The 18,465-nt window shown below is 32.0% G+C and overlaps 1 protein-coding gene across 1 annotated transcript; it reads left to right on the top strand.

Moving 5' to 3' along the window:
* The first annotated feature begins 725 nt into the window (after window positions 1-725).
* LOC124827509 (N-terminal acetyltransferase A complex auxiliary subunit NAA15-like) lies at window positions 726-16,107 on the top strand. The gene is made up of 26 exons (XM_088101858.1): window positions 726-960; window positions 2,004-2,082; window positions 2,278-2,360; window positions 2,452-2,601; window positions 4,290-4,405; window positions 5,386-5,491; window positions 6,197-6,268; window positions 6,357-6,472; window positions 8,242-8,374; window positions 8,843-8,920; window positions 9,006-9,059; window positions 9,199-9,269; window positions 9,496-9,550; window positions 9,621-9,716; window positions 10,404-10,532; window positions 10,635-10,717; window positions 10,806-11,036; window positions 11,386-11,518; window positions 11,599-11,706; window positions 12,371-12,502; window positions 12,588-12,644; window positions 13,091-13,188; window positions 13,304-13,362; window positions 13,448-13,559; window positions 14,864-14,964; window positions 15,372-16,107. The coding sequence occupies exons 1-26, from the start codon at window positions 910-912 to the stop codon at window positions 15,545-15,547; spliced, it is 2,679 nt and encodes an 892-aa protein (XP_087957984.1). The 5' UTR covers window positions 726-909; the 3' UTR covers window positions 15,548-16,107.
* The last annotated feature ends 2,358 nt before the right edge of the window (window positions 16,108-18,465 follow it).

Here is an 18,465-nt window from a genome sequence, read left to right on the forward strand (position 1 = left end):
ACGTAAAATATATCGAAGTAAAATTATTATTAATTTTATATATAAGTTTAAAGAATAAAAATATATTAAAAAAATTAAATATATTTTTAGTTTTATAATTTTTAGTGAAAATGGATTTTTTAAAATTAATTTAGTCTCATAATAATTTAGTTAAAATTACATATAAATCTTCGTAAGAAAGGGATTAAATATATTTTTAATGATAAATTTAAGATAAAATTAAAATTTGATTATTTCACACACTTTTATTTTTTAAATTCCACGTAAAATATATAAAAGTAAAATTATTATTAATTTTATATATAAGTTTAAAAAATAAAAAAATATATTAAAATAAAAATATATTAAGAAAATTAATTTTAAATTTTATTAGATTTATTTAATTTTTGGAATATGTTTTTTAATTAATATCAAAAAATTAATGCATAATTAGTTAATATTAAAATAAAAATATATCAAACGATCTAAATAATTCAGATGTTATTTTTAAAAAAATGTTTAAAATATAAATAAAGCTTAAAAAATTAGTTAAATCATTTTTAAAATTAAGAAATAATTGAACAATTTTTTTATTTTTATTTTCATTATAAGTAAGGAATTAGAAATCCTAAAATAAAAAAAAAATAGATATTCGGTGGGTTTATTGAAGAAAGTAAATGGTAATTTCATGGTACAAGGCGAGAAAGTGATATACACATATATGCGCACACACATCAAAAAGACTTTGGTTGCTTCGTTCGTGTTCACAGTAGGGTTGCTTAGCCTCGTTTTCCTTTGCTTTGCAGCTCACAAAACGCCACCCTTCTCTCTCTCTTCCTTCTCTCGTGACCCTATCATTTATTTTCATTCTATTCCTAATTCCATCGATTTTCTCTCTCACACTCTCTCTCTGCAACACTCTCTGCAACAATGGGCGCTTCTCTGCCGAACAAGGAGGCCAACCTCTTCAAGCTCATCGTCGTAAGTTTCGATTCGCTCTCCATTCTCGCTCTTTCCGTTTTGCTTTTCTGTTGCTCATCCAAGCTCCGCGCAGCTTTACTCACTGTGTTTCTTCTCCATCGTAAAACCCTAGATTCTCTTCTCACGCTATATTCCCTCGTTTACAATCGCTAGGAATAGAAGGATAGTTAGGGATCTTTGCCCGAATTTCGTTCTTCTGTTTTCTGATGTCTTTGGGAATTGGTCATTTCGTACTTTGGACTTTGAGCTTGTTGCCTGGCTTCACTGTGCTCTTTGTTTTCTGTAGGAAGTAGTTTCTTTCGGTGCTGCAAATCTGGGACTTAAGTTTAATGAAAGGGAATTTGGGATGTTCAGTTAAATTATATGTGTTGTTTTGTAGTTGTTTTAATCTGTAAGTTCTCACTGGTGTATCGGGTTTTCGTGGGATTGGGACAGGTTGGAAATTCGGTACTCCGGGGTTTGAGTTTTTTTCTTTATCTCCCGCACATGGGATGTTAGAAGTTCGACCTGATATTAAAAGGACTGACAATGGTTGTTCTTATAGAAGAAAATGTTGCATGGTCCGCTTCATGCTATACTACACCCAGGGAGACAAAGAGAGAGAAGTGTAGGGATTATAGGTGTGATAAGAAGAGGGGGCGGGGGCGGCGGGGATAGGGAAAAATGATAGATTGTTTGTAAAATATTTGCGTCCATGTATCACTATTTTTTTCATCAATGTGTGTTTGCAGGCTACTTAACTAATCATTTAACTATGCTGTGAATAATAAATACAGTAAAATTTGGAAAAAGTTATTGCATCTTTAAGGAATTAAATTGAAAAAGGACGTCAGTAGTTGAAGGGGATTCCCATGCTTTGAATATGTTTGGCTTTGTTCTTGTTCTTTGTAGTTGGTTTTACTCTACGGGAAAAAAGATCATTGGTCATTCACTAGCTCTTGCAATTAAAATTTGGTTTTTCTTATCATTAGGATATTTATGCAACTGAGATAATATTGTTTTTGAGGATGTGAGTATACGTGTCACTGTTTTTTTTTCTGCAGAAATCATATGAAACCAAACAGTATAAAAAGGGCCTCAAAGCTGCTGATACCATTTTGAAAAAATTTCCAGACCATGGAGGTATACTTTTTTTGGTGATTATTTTCCGAGCTTTACTTTTTTTTGCCAAGGTTCATTTTATCTCCCCCCTTAACTGTTTAAGTCATGCGATTTTATCCCCATCCCCTTTTCTATCTATTATTTCTTATTTGTGGCATGTTTTGCTTCTTTGGTCATAATTTTATTTATGTGTCCGTTCCTGTTCCTTGATGATAGAAACTTTATCGATGAAGGGTTTGACACTAAATTGCATGGATCGTAAGTCTGAAGCATATGAACTTGTTCGTCAAGGATTAAAGGTTTGTTTGTTGTCTTTGGTTTTGCTCCAGTTGTCTATCATACAATAGCTATTCCTCGGATGATCAAGCTTTGAATTTTATTTTGGTACAGAATGACCTTAAAAGTCATGTTTGCTGGCATGTTTTTGGTCTCCTTTATCGATCAGACAGAGAATACAGGGAAGCGATCAAGTGCTATCGAAATGCACTGAAAATAGATCCTGACAATATTGAAATTCTTCGTGACCTATCACTCCTACAGGTAGCATCTTAAATCCATTTGTCTTTTTTTTTTCTCTACATATCAATAAGTTTATCGTGGATGTAAGTCTTTATGGTGGCGTGTGCTTAAGTTTGAAAATCATAATATTACTCGTTGAACAAGTGGAAGCATTTTCTACCATTCCCATTTGCAAACTTTTGCAATTAACTTTGGTTGGCTTAGTTTTTATTGTAGCTACTAAGTTGGCGCAACTTTTTCAACTTCCAGTCCAGACATTGAAATTTAAGAAATTAACATACCAAAATGACTGTTTGTTGTTTGTGAGAATAGTTGTTTATGTACTTACCTTTTTCATACACATAATACATTAGCTGAGGGAATACTCGTTGAGTTTTTATATTCTGTTTTCACCAGTTCATCACTGTCTGCCACTGTCCACCATCTCTGTCTGGCTTTTGGTTTTACTACCGTTTGTTGCCTTTTCCTTTGACGAACCCAAGGTTAAGTGCTGCTCAAGGAGTGCAATTCAACTCAAGAAGTTGCGTGGCCTAATACTTAGGCATGCTGTGCCAGGCACCAGTATTCTCTGATGCTCTGTCTGGGCAATGCAGCTTGTTAGACTCTTGTCTGACTACCTCTAGTAACTTTGTTGTCTTCATATGGGCACATTTCTGCCATTGGTTCTCATTTTTCACCTACTTGAAGTTGTTGGGCACGCAGTCCCAAAAATAGTTTGTTCCGTGCCCTTGAAATGACCTTTGTATGTTCTCCTTCCCTCATTACAACTGCAAAACTCAACCCAAAAAATCAGTTGTCTTGGTCTGCCTGTGGTGTTGTGGTTCCTTGGTAATGGTTTCCATGACCACTGGGAGAAGGAATCTAGCTTGACATTAAAAGTGCCTTCCTTTATGGTGATCTTGAGGAAGAAATTTACAAGGGAGCAATCTCCTGGATTGTGTTGTTAATGGGGAGTATGTTCTACTTTGTAGATTATGCCGGTCTCTCGCTAATTTATTACTACTTCTTGTTGACCCGATCCGATATTTTACCATTTTGGCTGGTTTTTATTGGTGTGACCATTTTGATATTAATTTTGCACCATAACCATACCTGACACGAGACTGTTCCTGGTCGAACCAGCTGCTCTACTCTGTTTTGAAGCATATGGATTTCATATCATGGGAGCAATTTGTAATTATACTTGTATATTATATCATGAAAATTTAAGTGTTTTTGTGGGAGCATTGGTCCTCAAACTCCTTTAAGTAGTTCCATCCCTGCCTGTTATTGACGAACCTTTAATCCTTGACGAACAAGTTCATATGCTTCAGACTTACGATCCATGCAATTTAGTGTCAAACCCTTCATCGATAAAGTTTCTATCATCAAGGAACAGGAACGGACACATAAATAAAATTATGACCAAAGAAGCAAAACATGCCACAAATAAGTAAAATGTTAACTTTCTGTGTTAAAATTGACTTGGAGGTTGTTTTAACATCCCAATACTTCTCTTGGAAACATCCTATTTTGTTGTAAATATAAGTTTCTTCAAGATTGGTACAATATCATATTCCCTTGGCATGAACTACTATAGATAGATGTTTCTCTCTGTACTATTTTACTCTGTATCTATTACTTCTCATTAAATATATATGCATGTGAATATATCTTCAGTGTTTTTTTTAATGATTTCATTATGATGGTTTTTTACACTTCACTCACAGGCACAAATGCGAGATTTATCAGGCTTTGTTGAGACAAGACAACAACTTTTGACTTTGAAGCCAAATCATCGCATGAATTGGATTGGATTTTCCGTAGCCCATCATTTGAACTCCAAGTAAGATTTGGATTTGTATTGAATTATTTTTTCTGAAATGGTGATAATAGTCGTTGGCCTCAAATCTATATTTTGCGGGTGCTTCTTTTGCAGGTTTATGTTTTTGATATAAATAATTAATGCATGTGATTTATAATTTTATCCCTATTTTACTCTTTTTCCCCTTTTCTGTTATTTGTAACTGGCAGTTGTGTTGTCTGACTCCTTGTGGCTTGATGTGTTTTTTATAAGTTATATTTAGGTTTTATGGATGGCTTTTAGGCCATAAGATGGGGATATGAAACTCAATATCAAGCATACGATGATCTTGAAAGACTAGGACTAGTTCCGTGTGAGCTATTAGCTTGTTGTCAGATGCTATTTCTCTTATATCCTAGGAGGATCCATAGAGATACATAAATATTTTATTATTGGGTTCTCAACCTGGTGCCTAGTGGATATGTAAATATTGAAGCTTTTATTATTCTCAAGTATTAGTTTTGACATTGTTATCTGTCACTAAATGTATTTGTTGGCATTTCTCTAAATCTGGCATTGAAATGTGGTGATCATTTTTTCTGTGATGTCATTTTTTATAAATAATGACAATGAATAATGAGTTGGCAAATTTATTAAAGTAGAAACATGCAAAAAAAATGTTGTTGAGTTTGGTTTGAAGACTTTGTTAGAGACTATTTGATTTACTTAAAGAGCTTAGAAGTAGTTTATTTTCTTTTAAGTCATTGTTACATAATAGTTGGATTTTCCTACATAAATAATAATAATAAGGAACATTATATTTCAACAGATTTTTTAGGGACCAATTACATGGTATATTTACCCAAAGGGTCTTTTATTTCCTTTGGTTTCTGATCTTTATAATCTGAACATTAGGATCAAGCCTTACTTTTTGATTTGCTATTGTAAACGGTTGCTGTTGAAAGATCATAATTTTGTTCTTATGGTTGTTTGTAATACTGACCTTTTTGAATGTGTGCCAGTGCATCAAAAGCAGTTGAAATTTTGGAAGCGTATGAAGGGACTTTGGAAGAGGATTATCCTCCAGAAAATGAACGGTGTGAGCATGGGGAAATGCTTTTGTACAAGGTTTTCAGTTGTTTCTTTTTTATGCACAATGACTATTTAGATATTAAGTGCTTGATGTAATTTTCTCTGTCAAATGCAGTGCTTTGGATTTATGAATTTTTGCCTTGTCTCATTGTATTGCCAGATTGGCTATATAGTGAACTGGCCACCTGATTTGGTCAACCCTTGGTCCAAAACAGGGCCTATTTAAAATCGAGTCCAACAGATATGGTAGTCATTGTCGTAAGTCTTGGTATTGGTGACTTATACCAAGCATTATGACAGGAAAAAGGTTGTCTTCCAGTTATTTCATCCGCTTAGCCTGACAACAGGTGGAGAAATCTAAATACTCATTGTGAATTCCAAGGTTGTTTCCTTGGTGGTGTTCATTATACACTGAAGCTTCTGTCAATTAGATAATCATCAGACCCTTAGTAGGGCTGGTCTAATTGAAGTGTGTTTTGGCTTTATGTGATGTCCTTTTATATGTTAATGATGACTGGTATTCACTACGGCTTTACAAATCTTATGAATTATTTTGTTACTTCGATGAAACTAAAATTAAAGATTTTGATATGATTCTAGTCAAATTACATTGTATTGAATATGAATATTTTTGCTGTCAATCTATTGTTGAATGTTCAAGAATATGAAATCTTTATATGGGTTGACTACTGATATTATTTTTCCCTGTGGTGTTTCTCTGCACCAAATCTTTTTGTCCAGATCTCGTTGTTAGAGGAATGTGGGTTTCTCGAGAGAGCTCTTGAGGAGTTGCACAAAAAAGAATTTAAAATTGTATGTATGTTTTAGTAATTAACCTGGGTAATTTGATAAATGTATCTACTGTATGATATCTAACTTGCTTCTGATTATACCTTCCTAGGTTGATAAGCTTGAATACAAAGAACAGGAGGTGTCACTTTTAGTAAAGCTTGGTCACTTACAAGAAGGCGAAGCTTTGTACCAGGCATTACTTTCCATGAATCCTGATAATTATAGGTGATCTTTGTTGCCACATATACTTTAGGTTTGAGTGTATCGGTTGATTAGTCCTTTTAAGGTTTTTCTTGTGTTTTTGTCCATAATAGTTTTTTTGCACCCTCAGTTCTCAATAGAATTGTTCTATACACAGAATCTCCATTTTAATTATTCATTATGTTTCGAACGGTGAGACTGAGATTACTGCATGTTTTCTGTGATGGCTCAATTATACTTTTAGTATGACTGACTTTTACTTCCCCACCATCAACCCCAAGGCATGTAAATGATGTATAATATTTTGTTTAACTTTTCATAGCTTTTTATCTTTATTGTATATATGCTGTGAATACTTTTTTTTTTTAAATATATTTCTTTCATTATTATATTATGTTGTTGGGATGCAATTTGTCTTTCACGTTATAAAAGTTCCTAATGTTTTTTAATCAAAAAACTTATGGCATAGTTTCTGTTGATTTTTAAAAATTGGACCTGTAATTTAAAACTGTTATTGTACCGGTTCAATTATGTTTGGATTACTGATTGTTAAATATATATTTTAAATATGGTACAATATTTTTAGTAATAAAATAGTTCAAAATCACATAAAACAGAAGTTAGGGCAAGTATTAAATTAGCACTGAAGGATCACATTACATGTCCTGTAAGAGATCAAACAATTAATAAGGGGCTAAGTAATGTTGCTAGCAGCAATCCATATTTGGACGTCATATGAAGGCTTTAATTTATAAAATATATTTTTTAATATTACGAATTTCAAATTCTCTATTTAGTAGTATCAAATAAGTTATCTGCCACTTGTGTTGAGTAGTTCTTAACTGGCTGTTTACTTTACCCATGTTTGGGTTCGTTTAGACAAGTTACCTGGTGAATTCGCTAATTTCCGAGTTGAATCAGTCTGGTTTATCATCTATGGTGTTTGTTGTAGGATTCTTTCTCCAAAACATAGAATCAAACTTTACTCTTATACTCTATTGTGACAGATCGATTGAGTTCTATACGGAATGTGCTTTCTATGTGTCTGTTCAGCTATGCAGTTATCTTATATAGTTAAAATCCATAGTTCATGCTAAAACTGATATCTGAACGCAATTATTATTTGACGCTATTATTAACCCATTTGGAGAGAAAAATAATTGGAAAATTGGAGCTCAATATTCTGTTTCAAGATAGCTTGTCTTAATTTAGAAAGAAATACATTCTAACTTGTCTGGTTTTTTGAAACTTCTTACACTTCATAGTTATATTTCTTTTTTCTTTTTATTTTTTCTCTCATTTTTTTGAGTGCCTCAGTTTGGTACTGGAAACTGTTTACCCGATGTCTTAAGGTGGGTTTTGTGTGAAATTAGATTAGGATAAGCAGTGGTTGTCTTGTCCTAATTTTAAGGGAAATTATAAATGGCCAAGGGGGATGATTTTAATTCAATGGCAGAATAGTTTTAAATTTGTTTTTTCTTTTGAACTTGGTTCTATTCAGTTTGATACGTTGTCTACACTGTATTTTTTTTATATGATAAGCAGTGCATGTCTTGTCCTAATTTTAATAGAAATTAAAATGTTTTTGAATACTCTCCAGTAAATGGATGAGGGATGATTTTGATTCAGTTGCAGAATTGGTTTAACTTTGTTTTTTCTTTTAAATTTGGTTCTGGTCGGTTTGATATGTTATTTACAGTTATGTACACTGTATTTTTGTATGTTATATTGCTTATTTGTCTATTATGCTTGTTGAAACTGAATTTTAGTTCATGATTCATGTTACTATTCAGATACTATGAAGGACTTCAAAAGTGTGTTGGACTTTATTTAGAAGATGGACAGTACTCGCCTGATCAAATAGATCAGTTAGATTCCTTGTACAAAACACTTGTACAACAATACAAGTGGTCTTCTGCTGTTAAGGTAATGCTTTGTATTGTTATTGCAGTTGTTTTTACCTGTTATTTAACATCTGCCTCATGTATTACAGTTATCACTTAACTAATATTTCTGCCATGTTATCCGTGTAAAATATATGTCTGTCTTTGTATCACAATGAGTTGTATATATTAATTGCATCCTTTCTCTGAGAATAGGTTAGCCATTCAAATATTGCTTCATTATATTTAATTTATTATGGCATGGGATTTTCAAGTTTTCTTGCTTTATGTTATATATTGAGAAAACTTGGATTTAGTATCTATTAGTATAAAAAGTGTGTGAGCATAGTGTTTGTTTTTTTTCTCTTGTATAACAATTTAGAAGATGTACGCGGATCAAGGAATCCTTTTTTTGGTGCTCCACTTCTATATTTCTTAGCGACATGAGTGTTACTATTGGAGTGTGGTTTATTTAATGAAAAACATTCCTTTTTATCTTTTTATTTGCCAGAGAATACCGCTAGATTTTCTACAAGGTGACAAATTTCGAGAAGCAGCAGACAATTATATTAGGCCTCTCTTAACCAAGGTTTACAAAATTCCTTTTCATATTGTATTATGTCTAGCTTCGTTGTCTAATAGTTGATTGGGATTTCTTTTGGTGTTGTTTCTAGGGCGTTCCCTCTCTGTTCTCTGATCTATCATCCTTGTACAATCACCCTGGGAAGGTTAGTCTTGTCACATATATTCACACTATTGGGCGTTTGAGATTTCGTATGCTTATTTTTTTGTGCCCTTTATTTATGCGGCTGAAGATTGTTGATTTTGTGGGTTTTGATTGTTTCCTTTTCCTTAAACTTTGTACAGGCAGACATTTTGGAACAACTTATTCTTGAATTAGAGCAGTCAATCAGGATGACAGGCCAATATCCTGGAGGGTAAAATATTTGTTAACTTTTGTGTGTAACACATGAATGGAGTAAAATGTTCATACAGTGCCTATGTTAAGAACTTTTTCTTGGTTAGCTTTTGCATGAAGAGAACTTCAAGACGAAAACATTCACTTAAAATTTCCTTGGAACAACCATAAGCAAATCACCAAAATGAAACCCTAGAAACATTTGTTTCTTGTATTTATAGCTAACCAATGCTTCTCTTTTACAGGACGAACAAAGAACCCCCTTCAACTCTTATGTGGACTTTGTTTTTATTGGCTCAGGTTGGTGGCTATTATTTTAATTTTTATATTAATTATCACATTTTTACTAAGAAAATTTGTACTAGTGCAGCATTATGACAGGCGGGGTCAATTTGAAATTGCTCTTTCTAAAATTGATGAAGCTATAGAACATACACCCACAGTCATTGATCTATATTCTGTCAAGGTTTGTTGGAGTTATAAACTCTTCTCATTTCTTTCTAGTTCTTTTTTTGTATTGTTAAACTTTCAAAATTCAAATCCAATCCTTCAATACAATTCCGTTACCTGTTTGATTTGAACGTTAAGATGAATCTTAAATGACTTTTGTATTATGATAATAGAATGAATTTGTGCAATTTTATATCAATATAAATCACATGATTTAGTGAATTGTTATTATTTTTTTTTAACTTTTTACTTTAATTTTGCCAACTTTTGTGAAAAAGTTAAAATCATATTATACTTCAATTGTTAGATGAAATGGAATTAAAGGAGCATTTATGGACGTATCCTATTTGATTATTCCACTGTTTTATTTGTCACCCACTTATTCAATGCATGCACTATTTGGTTAATTTATTGACTTGTTTCCATTCTCTAAAACATAGGCTTTACAAACACACAGAGACATGTATAACTAATAATTGTTTTATAAGACTTATGGTTAAGATGTTTTATCTATTTCTATGTTCATAATGGAGTAAAAGTTAATATAGTTTTACTTCAATTATTACATCGAACACTATATCTTCTATGATATAGTCGAAGTGATTGTTAATTTTCTCAAAATTGTATGATTCATACAAATTATGATATACATAATTCAATATATACCCAAATTGAAAGATTGTTGTTTCTCCCTGTAAAACAGAGTCGGATACTGAAGCATGCTGGTGATTTGGTTGCTGCTGCTGCATTTGCAGATGAAGCTAGGTGTATGGATCTTGCTGATCGTTATGTTAACAGTGAGTGTGTTAAACGGATGCTGCAGGCTGATCAGGTTTTTGTCTATCATTTTTTGGTTATATTTGGATTTTAAGTACACAGGCATTGCCACTTCCATTTTCTGATCTTTATTCATATATGTTCATTTGATACAAAGGTGTCTTTGGCTGAAAAAACTGCTGTATTGTTCACAAAGGATGGGGATCAACACAATAACCTTCATGACATGCAGTGCATGTGGTTGGTATATCATGATGTTTTAATATTCTGCACTATCTAAGAAGTACTGTGTTTAAATTACTTAATGTGTCACATCTAACTTTGGAAGGTATGAGCTTGCGTCTGGTGAAAGCTATTTCCGCCAGGGTGATCTTGGACGGGCTCTAAAAAAATTTTTAGCCGTGGAGAAGCATTATGCTGATATCACGGAGGACCAATTTGATTTTCATTCTTACTGCTTACGGAAAATGACATTGCGATCTTACGTGGAAATGCTTAAATTTCAAGACCAATTGCATTCACATTCATATTTTCACAAAGCAGCCGCAGGGGCTATCAGGTGAGAATACCTTGCTGTCTTTTGTTGGTATTGTGCTAAATTGAAGAGTTTTATCTACTAGTATTGTGTGGTAATTTGATTGATGGGGTTGTCATATCATGGGAGTTAAAAGCTGAGGTACTCTGCATATGCATATGGGAAACTAAACTTGTGTTTTTTGTTTTTAAGTTTCTTTATTGTTATATGCAAGAGCAAGAAGATTTTTTTTGTTTTTTTTGTTTTTTGCATTCTTCAAGTTTGGTGGTAATTTATGGACTGTTATCTGTTCCGGCTTAATTAATACTAGTAACGCAATGTACTTCTGAGTTATGATTTTTTATGATCTCATAAACATAACACTGAGTTTCAGATGCTATATTAAGTTGCATGATTCTCCCCCAAAGTCTACAGCTGAGGAAGATGATGATATGGCGAAGTTACTTCCTTCTCAGAAGAAGAAAATGAGGCAAAAGCAGAGAAAGGCAGAAGCAAGAGCCAAAAAAGTATTGTAATCGATATTTATAGTTTCTGTTGAACTGCCTGTGGGAAAGGCACTTATCCTGTTGTTTACACTTGTTTTTAGGAGGCAGAAGAAAAGAATGAAGAGTTGAGTGCAAGTGCGATATCGAAGTCTGGGAAGCGGCATGTAAAACCTGTTGATCCTGATCCAAACGGGGAGAAGTTGTTAAAGGTTTAAATTTAATGCGTTCAATGTCTATTAGAATACATGAAAATATCTAATTATATCTAGATTATATCTGAGTAACGTTGAGAATATTAAGATTATATCTTATTTGGCAGTTTTGAAATTTCATTTAGCGCTGAGAATAAAAAATTTCTCCATGACTTAATGTGGATGACTTGCTATATGTTACTCCTCGATTGATTGTCGACATGCATTTTTGCATTTTGGGTCTAGGTAGAAAAACTGTAAATGTCTTATCATCAATGTATGTTACAATATGTGCGTAGTTGGAGACCATGAGTTATTAAAAATGAAAGGGTTTTAGAAATAGATAATACAAGTAGTTTTTTTCTACTATGCTAATTAGGATTCAGCAGGATGGAGTTGCAAACATATTTGCATAGCGTGGATGGTTATATAGGGTTATTATATTTTTTTACAAATAAAATTTCTTGTAAGAATAAAAAATTATATGAAGTTTGACAAGTTAAAGCTACAGTACATACTTCGGATGTTAAAAAACTATGTCCATTACGTGTTTAAAGAACATTTAAAATTTGTATAAATAAAGCATAATTGTCAGGATGAAACTGCTGATTTCAACGTCAGAATGTTTCTGTACATATTCATTTTAGAAATTCACCCTTTTCTTGTGTTTTTCCCTACTTAGGTTGAAGATCCACTGTCAGAAGCTACTAAATACTTGAAGTTGCTGCAGAAGAATTCCCCTGATTCATTGGAGACACACTTGCTCTCTTTTGAATTATATACAAGGAAGCAAAAGACTTTGCTTGCCTTTCAGGTAGGAGTAGTCCAGTAACTTAATTTATCTTGCATCACTTTCTTCATATTTAAGTAATTACAATTCTTTCTCCTTGGGATTGTAGGCTGTGAAGCAGTTACTGAGATTGGACCCTGAACACCCTGATTCTCATCGTTGCCTGGTATGGTGTCTCAATTGAGGAATACATTTCCATGTCACTGGAATTAGAAAATTTACTATTGTAATATTTTCATATTAAACTAAATAATAATACAATTTAATCTCATAATCGCCCATTAACCCATGTTTTTTATGTAATTGTAGCAGGAATAATAACATAATAATAATAATAATAATAATAATAATAATAATAACAATAGTAATAAAAAGCAGTTTTTATAATTGCTTTACTTTAATCCTTGTCTTTATCAAGAATTGCATGAAAGGCATACATGGCACCTACGGAACCGAAAGAAAAAAAAATGTAGCATAGGATTTGGTACTGGCTAATCCTAGTCTGTTTTTCAGTTTCTTTTTTCTCATTTTCCTCTTTGTTATTTTCTCCATCAAACACACAAAAGGAGGATAAATCTTTCTACTTGGATTTATTTGGTCCATATGTTGCAGATTAAATTCTTCCATAAAGTGGGATCCATGAATGCTCCCGTGACTGACAGTGAGAAACTGATTTGGAGAGTCTTAGAGGCTGAGCGACCAAATATTAGGTTCTTAGTTGAAAATTTTCCTTCTTTTGTTTTCTTTAGTACTCGTATCTACAATTCTTTTATTCATTTTATGATTAGCATTTGATTATAACTTTATCTATTTTCTTTTTTGCAGCCAGGTGCATGAGAAATCCCTGTTTGAGGCAAACAACTCTGTCCTTGAAAAACATAAAGGTTATAGTGAACTTTATCATCAACACGGCAGTTCATATCTATCAAGCTTCTTTACGAAGGTTTCTTAATTTGTTTCTGTTTGCAGATTCTTTGATGCATAGAGCAGCTTTTGTAGAAATCTTGCACATTTTGGATTCAAACAGAAAATCCGAGGCTGTTAAGTTCATTGAAGAAACAACAAATAACACTGTGCCCAGGTAACGCTTTACAACATTTTCAGTGATGCTATCATGCTCATTCAACACATTCTTTTTGGAGTTAAAGTAAAATAAATAAATAAAGAATTTTAAAAATAGTGGGTTGGGAGGGAGACAGATAGATTTGGAAACTGAGTGAAATTAGTATTTTCTTTCTTTTTTTTCCCCAAAACCTCGACCTAGTCTTTTATAGTTCCCTTTTTCCTTTTATTTGTAAATAAAATATAGTTGTTTATTTTCCTATTAAATTCAAATTTTGTTCTGGTTTCTAATATGTTTTTCAACTTTTTTGTCCATAATATAGTTAAAAGTCTAAATCGTTTTATTTTACTGTTCAAAGTGTTATCTAAACAAATTTAGGATGAAAAACAAAATATACGATTTATTAGGGACAGGAAAATTTCATTTTTTTTATTAGAGACCAAAAACAAAATTTGGAAATTTATCAAGAACCAAAATCATATTTATGCCTTCATTTTTTTAAGAATTTTAATAAAACTTGTTTAAAACATTATTTCCTTTTAAGGAGAGAAACCCCATGAGGCTTTGCCAAAACTAATGTGTTTCTGACACGTGCATTTGCTGTCGTGTGTTGGGTTAGACATCATTTTCTTTATCATATCACGCAGCGCACATACTTTGATCTGTGAAAACTTATTGGAATTCATAATCTCACCCCCACTGTTTTTCGCGGTGGGGGGTTGCTTGTGGTCCTGCTGAGCTGATTAATTGAGAGGACTTAAGCTGATTGGTTTTGAGAGTAATCAATGGCATAGTGAGAAGAGGAAAAGGATATTAAGAGTTGGGGACAAGCCACCCACACGTAGAGTTGAGATTGTGAGTGGTTAACATTCAAGTACAACCATCCTGCTTTTTTTGGATGAAGATGAATGGGTTTCTTTTCGAAATGCCAAACGGTATTTCTGTATAAAACAGTCCCGTGTCTTGTTTCTAATTTAGTTTTTGAAAAGCGGTCAAGTCCTTTTCTTTATTCCAGGGATGGAAAAAAGGTCAAGAGGTGCCCAAGTGATAGCAGATTACGAACAAAGAAATACTGGATTTTTTAAAATGAGGATTTTAAAATAAAGTGACATTGGTTTGTCTTTTAAAATATATTGCATGAATAGGTGCTTATGTATGTGTTTTGTCCTATGATTTATGGCCTCTGACGTGTCGATGTTCATTCTTGTTTCTGTATATGATTTATGAGCTTATTCTCTGTTTCTTTCTAGATTCATTTTTAGCTATCAAATCTTAGTAATGGTATCAAACTAATGAATCTTTCAATACATATCTTATGCTAGAAATGGAGCACTTGGACCAATCAGGGAATGGAAACTTAAAGACTGTATTGCAGTTCACAATCTTCTAGAAACAGTTCTTGCTGATCAGGATGCTGCATTGAGTAAGTAAAACCTGAACTTTTAGATCGCCTGACTAATTTTTCTGTCGGTTGGCTTGGACGTAAGGAGCAGTGCGTATGGTAATTTTAGCACGTGATATTCGCTGCAGATGATATTTATTATTTCTACAAAAATAATCTGTTCCGAATTCCTTTTCCTGCACTGAGATTTTTCCCTCTTGAAGATTAAAATTACTAATTGCTTTGAAGCTGGCATGGTTTTCTATTCTTAAGGAAAAAGGGGCAAAAGGAGACGAGGATTGTTTGCTAAAACATTTAGTGATTTTAATCTTTTTTCTACTCACATTTAATGTTGTTTCGGTTTATATTTAATTCCATTTTCTTATTTATATTTCTAACAGTGCAATAAAGCATGGAGAGATTAAGATTAACTCTATGTACTCTTGCAGGATGGAAGGTGCGATGTGCGGATTACTTTCCATATTCTACGTACTTTGAGGGAAAGCACAGCTCTGCCTCTCCCAACTCGGCCTTCAACCAGTTACGTAAGAACTCTGAAAATGAGAGTGTTAACCACATCACATCAAACGGGAAACTAGAGGCATTTAAAGATCTCACTATCTGATAAAGTCGAATGCATCCATAAGATGAGGCTAAGAGACATGCGTGTTACCCAGTTTGGATGCTTAGAACCAAACGGCATTTGACACTCCCAGAAACGACCGCGTTGCAGTTTGCAGCAACAAAGGTCACAGTTTTGGTGCGGGTTATGGCAAACTCTACACTCCATGTATTTTCTTTGCATGATTTCTCCCTCCCATCTGTGATATTTATTTGGTTTGCAAATGTGTATAATTTCACCTCAATTATTATGTCTTAGGATTGCCTTTTTCAATTTGTTCACTTTTTTTTTTCTTTTTTTCTTCTGAGAGCTGGTACACGGGGCTCCATAGGCCTTTACCATCGTCTTGGATTTTCATTTTGGTCGTTGGGAGAGCTACAGAATGATTTAGGTTTCGGTCCTGCATCCAGCCAACATACATATAGGGAGAGCATGTTGTATCTTTCCTATTTAATTGGTCTATTCATGTATAACCATTAAATTATGTCAAAGTTTTGCAACTGGATGCCAAAATGACGTAATTTTGGATGATGAATTCAGTAAAAGAATTTCGGTTGGTAGAACTGTTGTATGTGAACAGCATTTGCCGTACCTATTATAGTACTCGAGTTCGTAGAAACTGCTATATAGGAATTAAGTTTTGACTATGTAGAAGGAAACATACTGTGTTTTGGTGTTCAAATCATATCTAATTTTTTATTGCGATAATCGAATCTTATTATGCAAACTCATGATGAATTCGAAGAACCTCTTTATTTTGTATGGTACTTTGTACACATCTCATGTCAATTGTCCATTAGTAACCGAGCGCATCCAAACGCAATTTTTAATCTGAAGTTATAAAATTTTAAAATTTTAATCTGAAAAGGAAACATTTTTTTTTCTTTTTTTATTGTGTCAAATTTCAAGGAAGAAATTATAATGGCATGAACCATGAAATAGGGTATCAAATATCAATTATATAAATGTCAAATAATTATAAAAAAAATATATTCATTAAGATTTCATAACAACTATAATTTATATATTTGCGTGTAATCTATTAATCTAACTTTGAATATATCAATTGTAGTGTCCACATTAAATTTTACATACCTATGATATCATACTGGTTGTTTCTAACTGAACAATCTATCAATTTTTATATTTCGATTTTTGACAAAAATATCATATTTTCATTGATAATATCCTTTCACCTAAAATTAACTAAAAGTTCCTACCATTGTTAAAAATAAACACAGTAAATAATTAATTTACAAATACGATATTTAAATTAGACAAATTCTAATTATAAATATAATAACTTCTAATATTTGGTGTCAATGAAGTGAAAATCATACACCTGTCATTTTGAAGTTTAAATTGCTTAACATATAGTAGCTAAGTCAGTTTTCCCTTCTGTTTATTTTCAAAGCAGATCACAAAAGAAAATATAAATGCACTTCCCACTTTACTTCAATCATTGATTTGAATTAATTGCTAGTCAATATGTTGCTACACGTATGCATCTATACCTCTAACCTTAAAAAAAAGAATTCCTTCATTAATTTTGAATTTACTAATGCCTTTTTATTTATAATCATAAAAACTTTAACAAAAGCAAAATTATCATTATGAAAAAGAGAGAGAATACTAACAGTTATTATTACAGTACTGATTAAGAAAGTCAAAAGTGCTTTTTTTTAAGAGTGTTATCAACACCCTCACCTTAATCAATTTTCAGTAAGAGTATTTATTTATCATATCCGTGACTAAAGTCCTTATGTAAGACAAGAAGGAAACAGATAATTATCATCCATTTGCACTTTTTCCAAGTCAATGTTTAAACTCAATTAAAAAGGAGAAAACTTTATTTTTTAAAGAATTTCTTTTGGTGTGTAAAGAAGGATTTTTCTTTACCTTGTTGTGTAGTGTGGGTGATTACTTTGTTGATTAAAAATAAATTATATCGGTTAAATCATTTAATAAGCTGAATTATTGAAAAAAAAAATGTCAAAATGGTTACGAATCCTGATTAAATTCGGCTTAGTAAAGGTTTAACCTAGATTGAAAACAAAAATCAATTTTTTTTAAATATTAGTTCAATTGAGTCCATTTCATTTAATCTATGGGTTAAATGGATTCAGTCAAAATGAACGTGGATTAACCTCCACCAACTATTTATTAATTTTTTACTATTTTTCAAATTTTTTTATTAAAATTATTCATTACTTTAAATTTTATTTTTTAAAATATGTTAAATAATATTTGAATAATCTAAATGTTTAGTTTTTTTTGTCATGCTACGTGGGTTGAGACTTTAATTTTCAAATATTATTTTTATAATATTGTTTTATGAAATTGATAATTACTTTGATTAAATGGTAGAGAATAATCCCTTTTGACTGTACTACAATAAATATATAAAATAAATTAAAAAAACAAAATATTTTTAAATTAGCTAACCTACTAATCTATCAATTCATGATAAATGGAGTCAGGTTACAAAATTTTTGCTCATAAAAAAGGTAAATCGAATTCAACCGATTCAATGTTAACTTAACCTGTGGTAGATCAATCTATATAGATTGAGTTGATTCTTGATAATTGATTTTATTTGTTCATAACTATGATTTTGACGATGATCTATGAAAAGTAACTCTTTATTTGCATGAGCACATGTGCAAATTAAAAAAACATTAATCTTTTTTTTTATCTTCATTACAAATATAAGAAGTTAACATATTATATAGGTTTCTTTAAATTTTAGGTTAAAATAAGTTTTAGCATAATGTTCCTAGAGATTTTCTTAGGTTTAGATAGAATATTTTTGATTGAATTAGATGTTAATTATTTTTGAATTAAGAAAGAAGGTGTAAGAAGAAGATGAAGTAATGTGATATGGTAGGGCATACGTGGCATGACGTGTGGGGGCTATGGTG

The sequence above is a fragment of the Vigna umbellata genome, chromosome 11 (assembly GCF_029865625.1).
Source record: "Vigna umbellata cultivar VRB3 chromosome 11, Vumbellata_1.0, whole genome shotgun sequence".
NCBI classification, from domain to species: Eukaryota; Viridiplantae; Streptophyta; class Magnoliopsida; order Fabales; family Fabaceae; genus Vigna; species Vigna umbellata.

Bases quoted from the DNA above. Each gene is read 5' to 3' on its own strand.
- LOC124827509 (XM_088101858.1), top strand. From the start codon at position 910: ATGGGCGCTTCTCTGCCGAACAAGGAGGCCAACCTCTTCAAGCTCATC. The intron at 5,492-6,196 runs GTTTTCAGTTGT...CTTTTTGTCCAG, and splicing joins GGGAAATGCTTTTGTACAAG to ATCTCGTTGTTAGAGGAATG. The intron at 13,189-13,303 runs GTTCTTAGTTGA...TCTTTTTTGCAG, and splicing joins GCTGAGCGACCAAATATTAG to CCAGGTGCATGAGAAATCCC.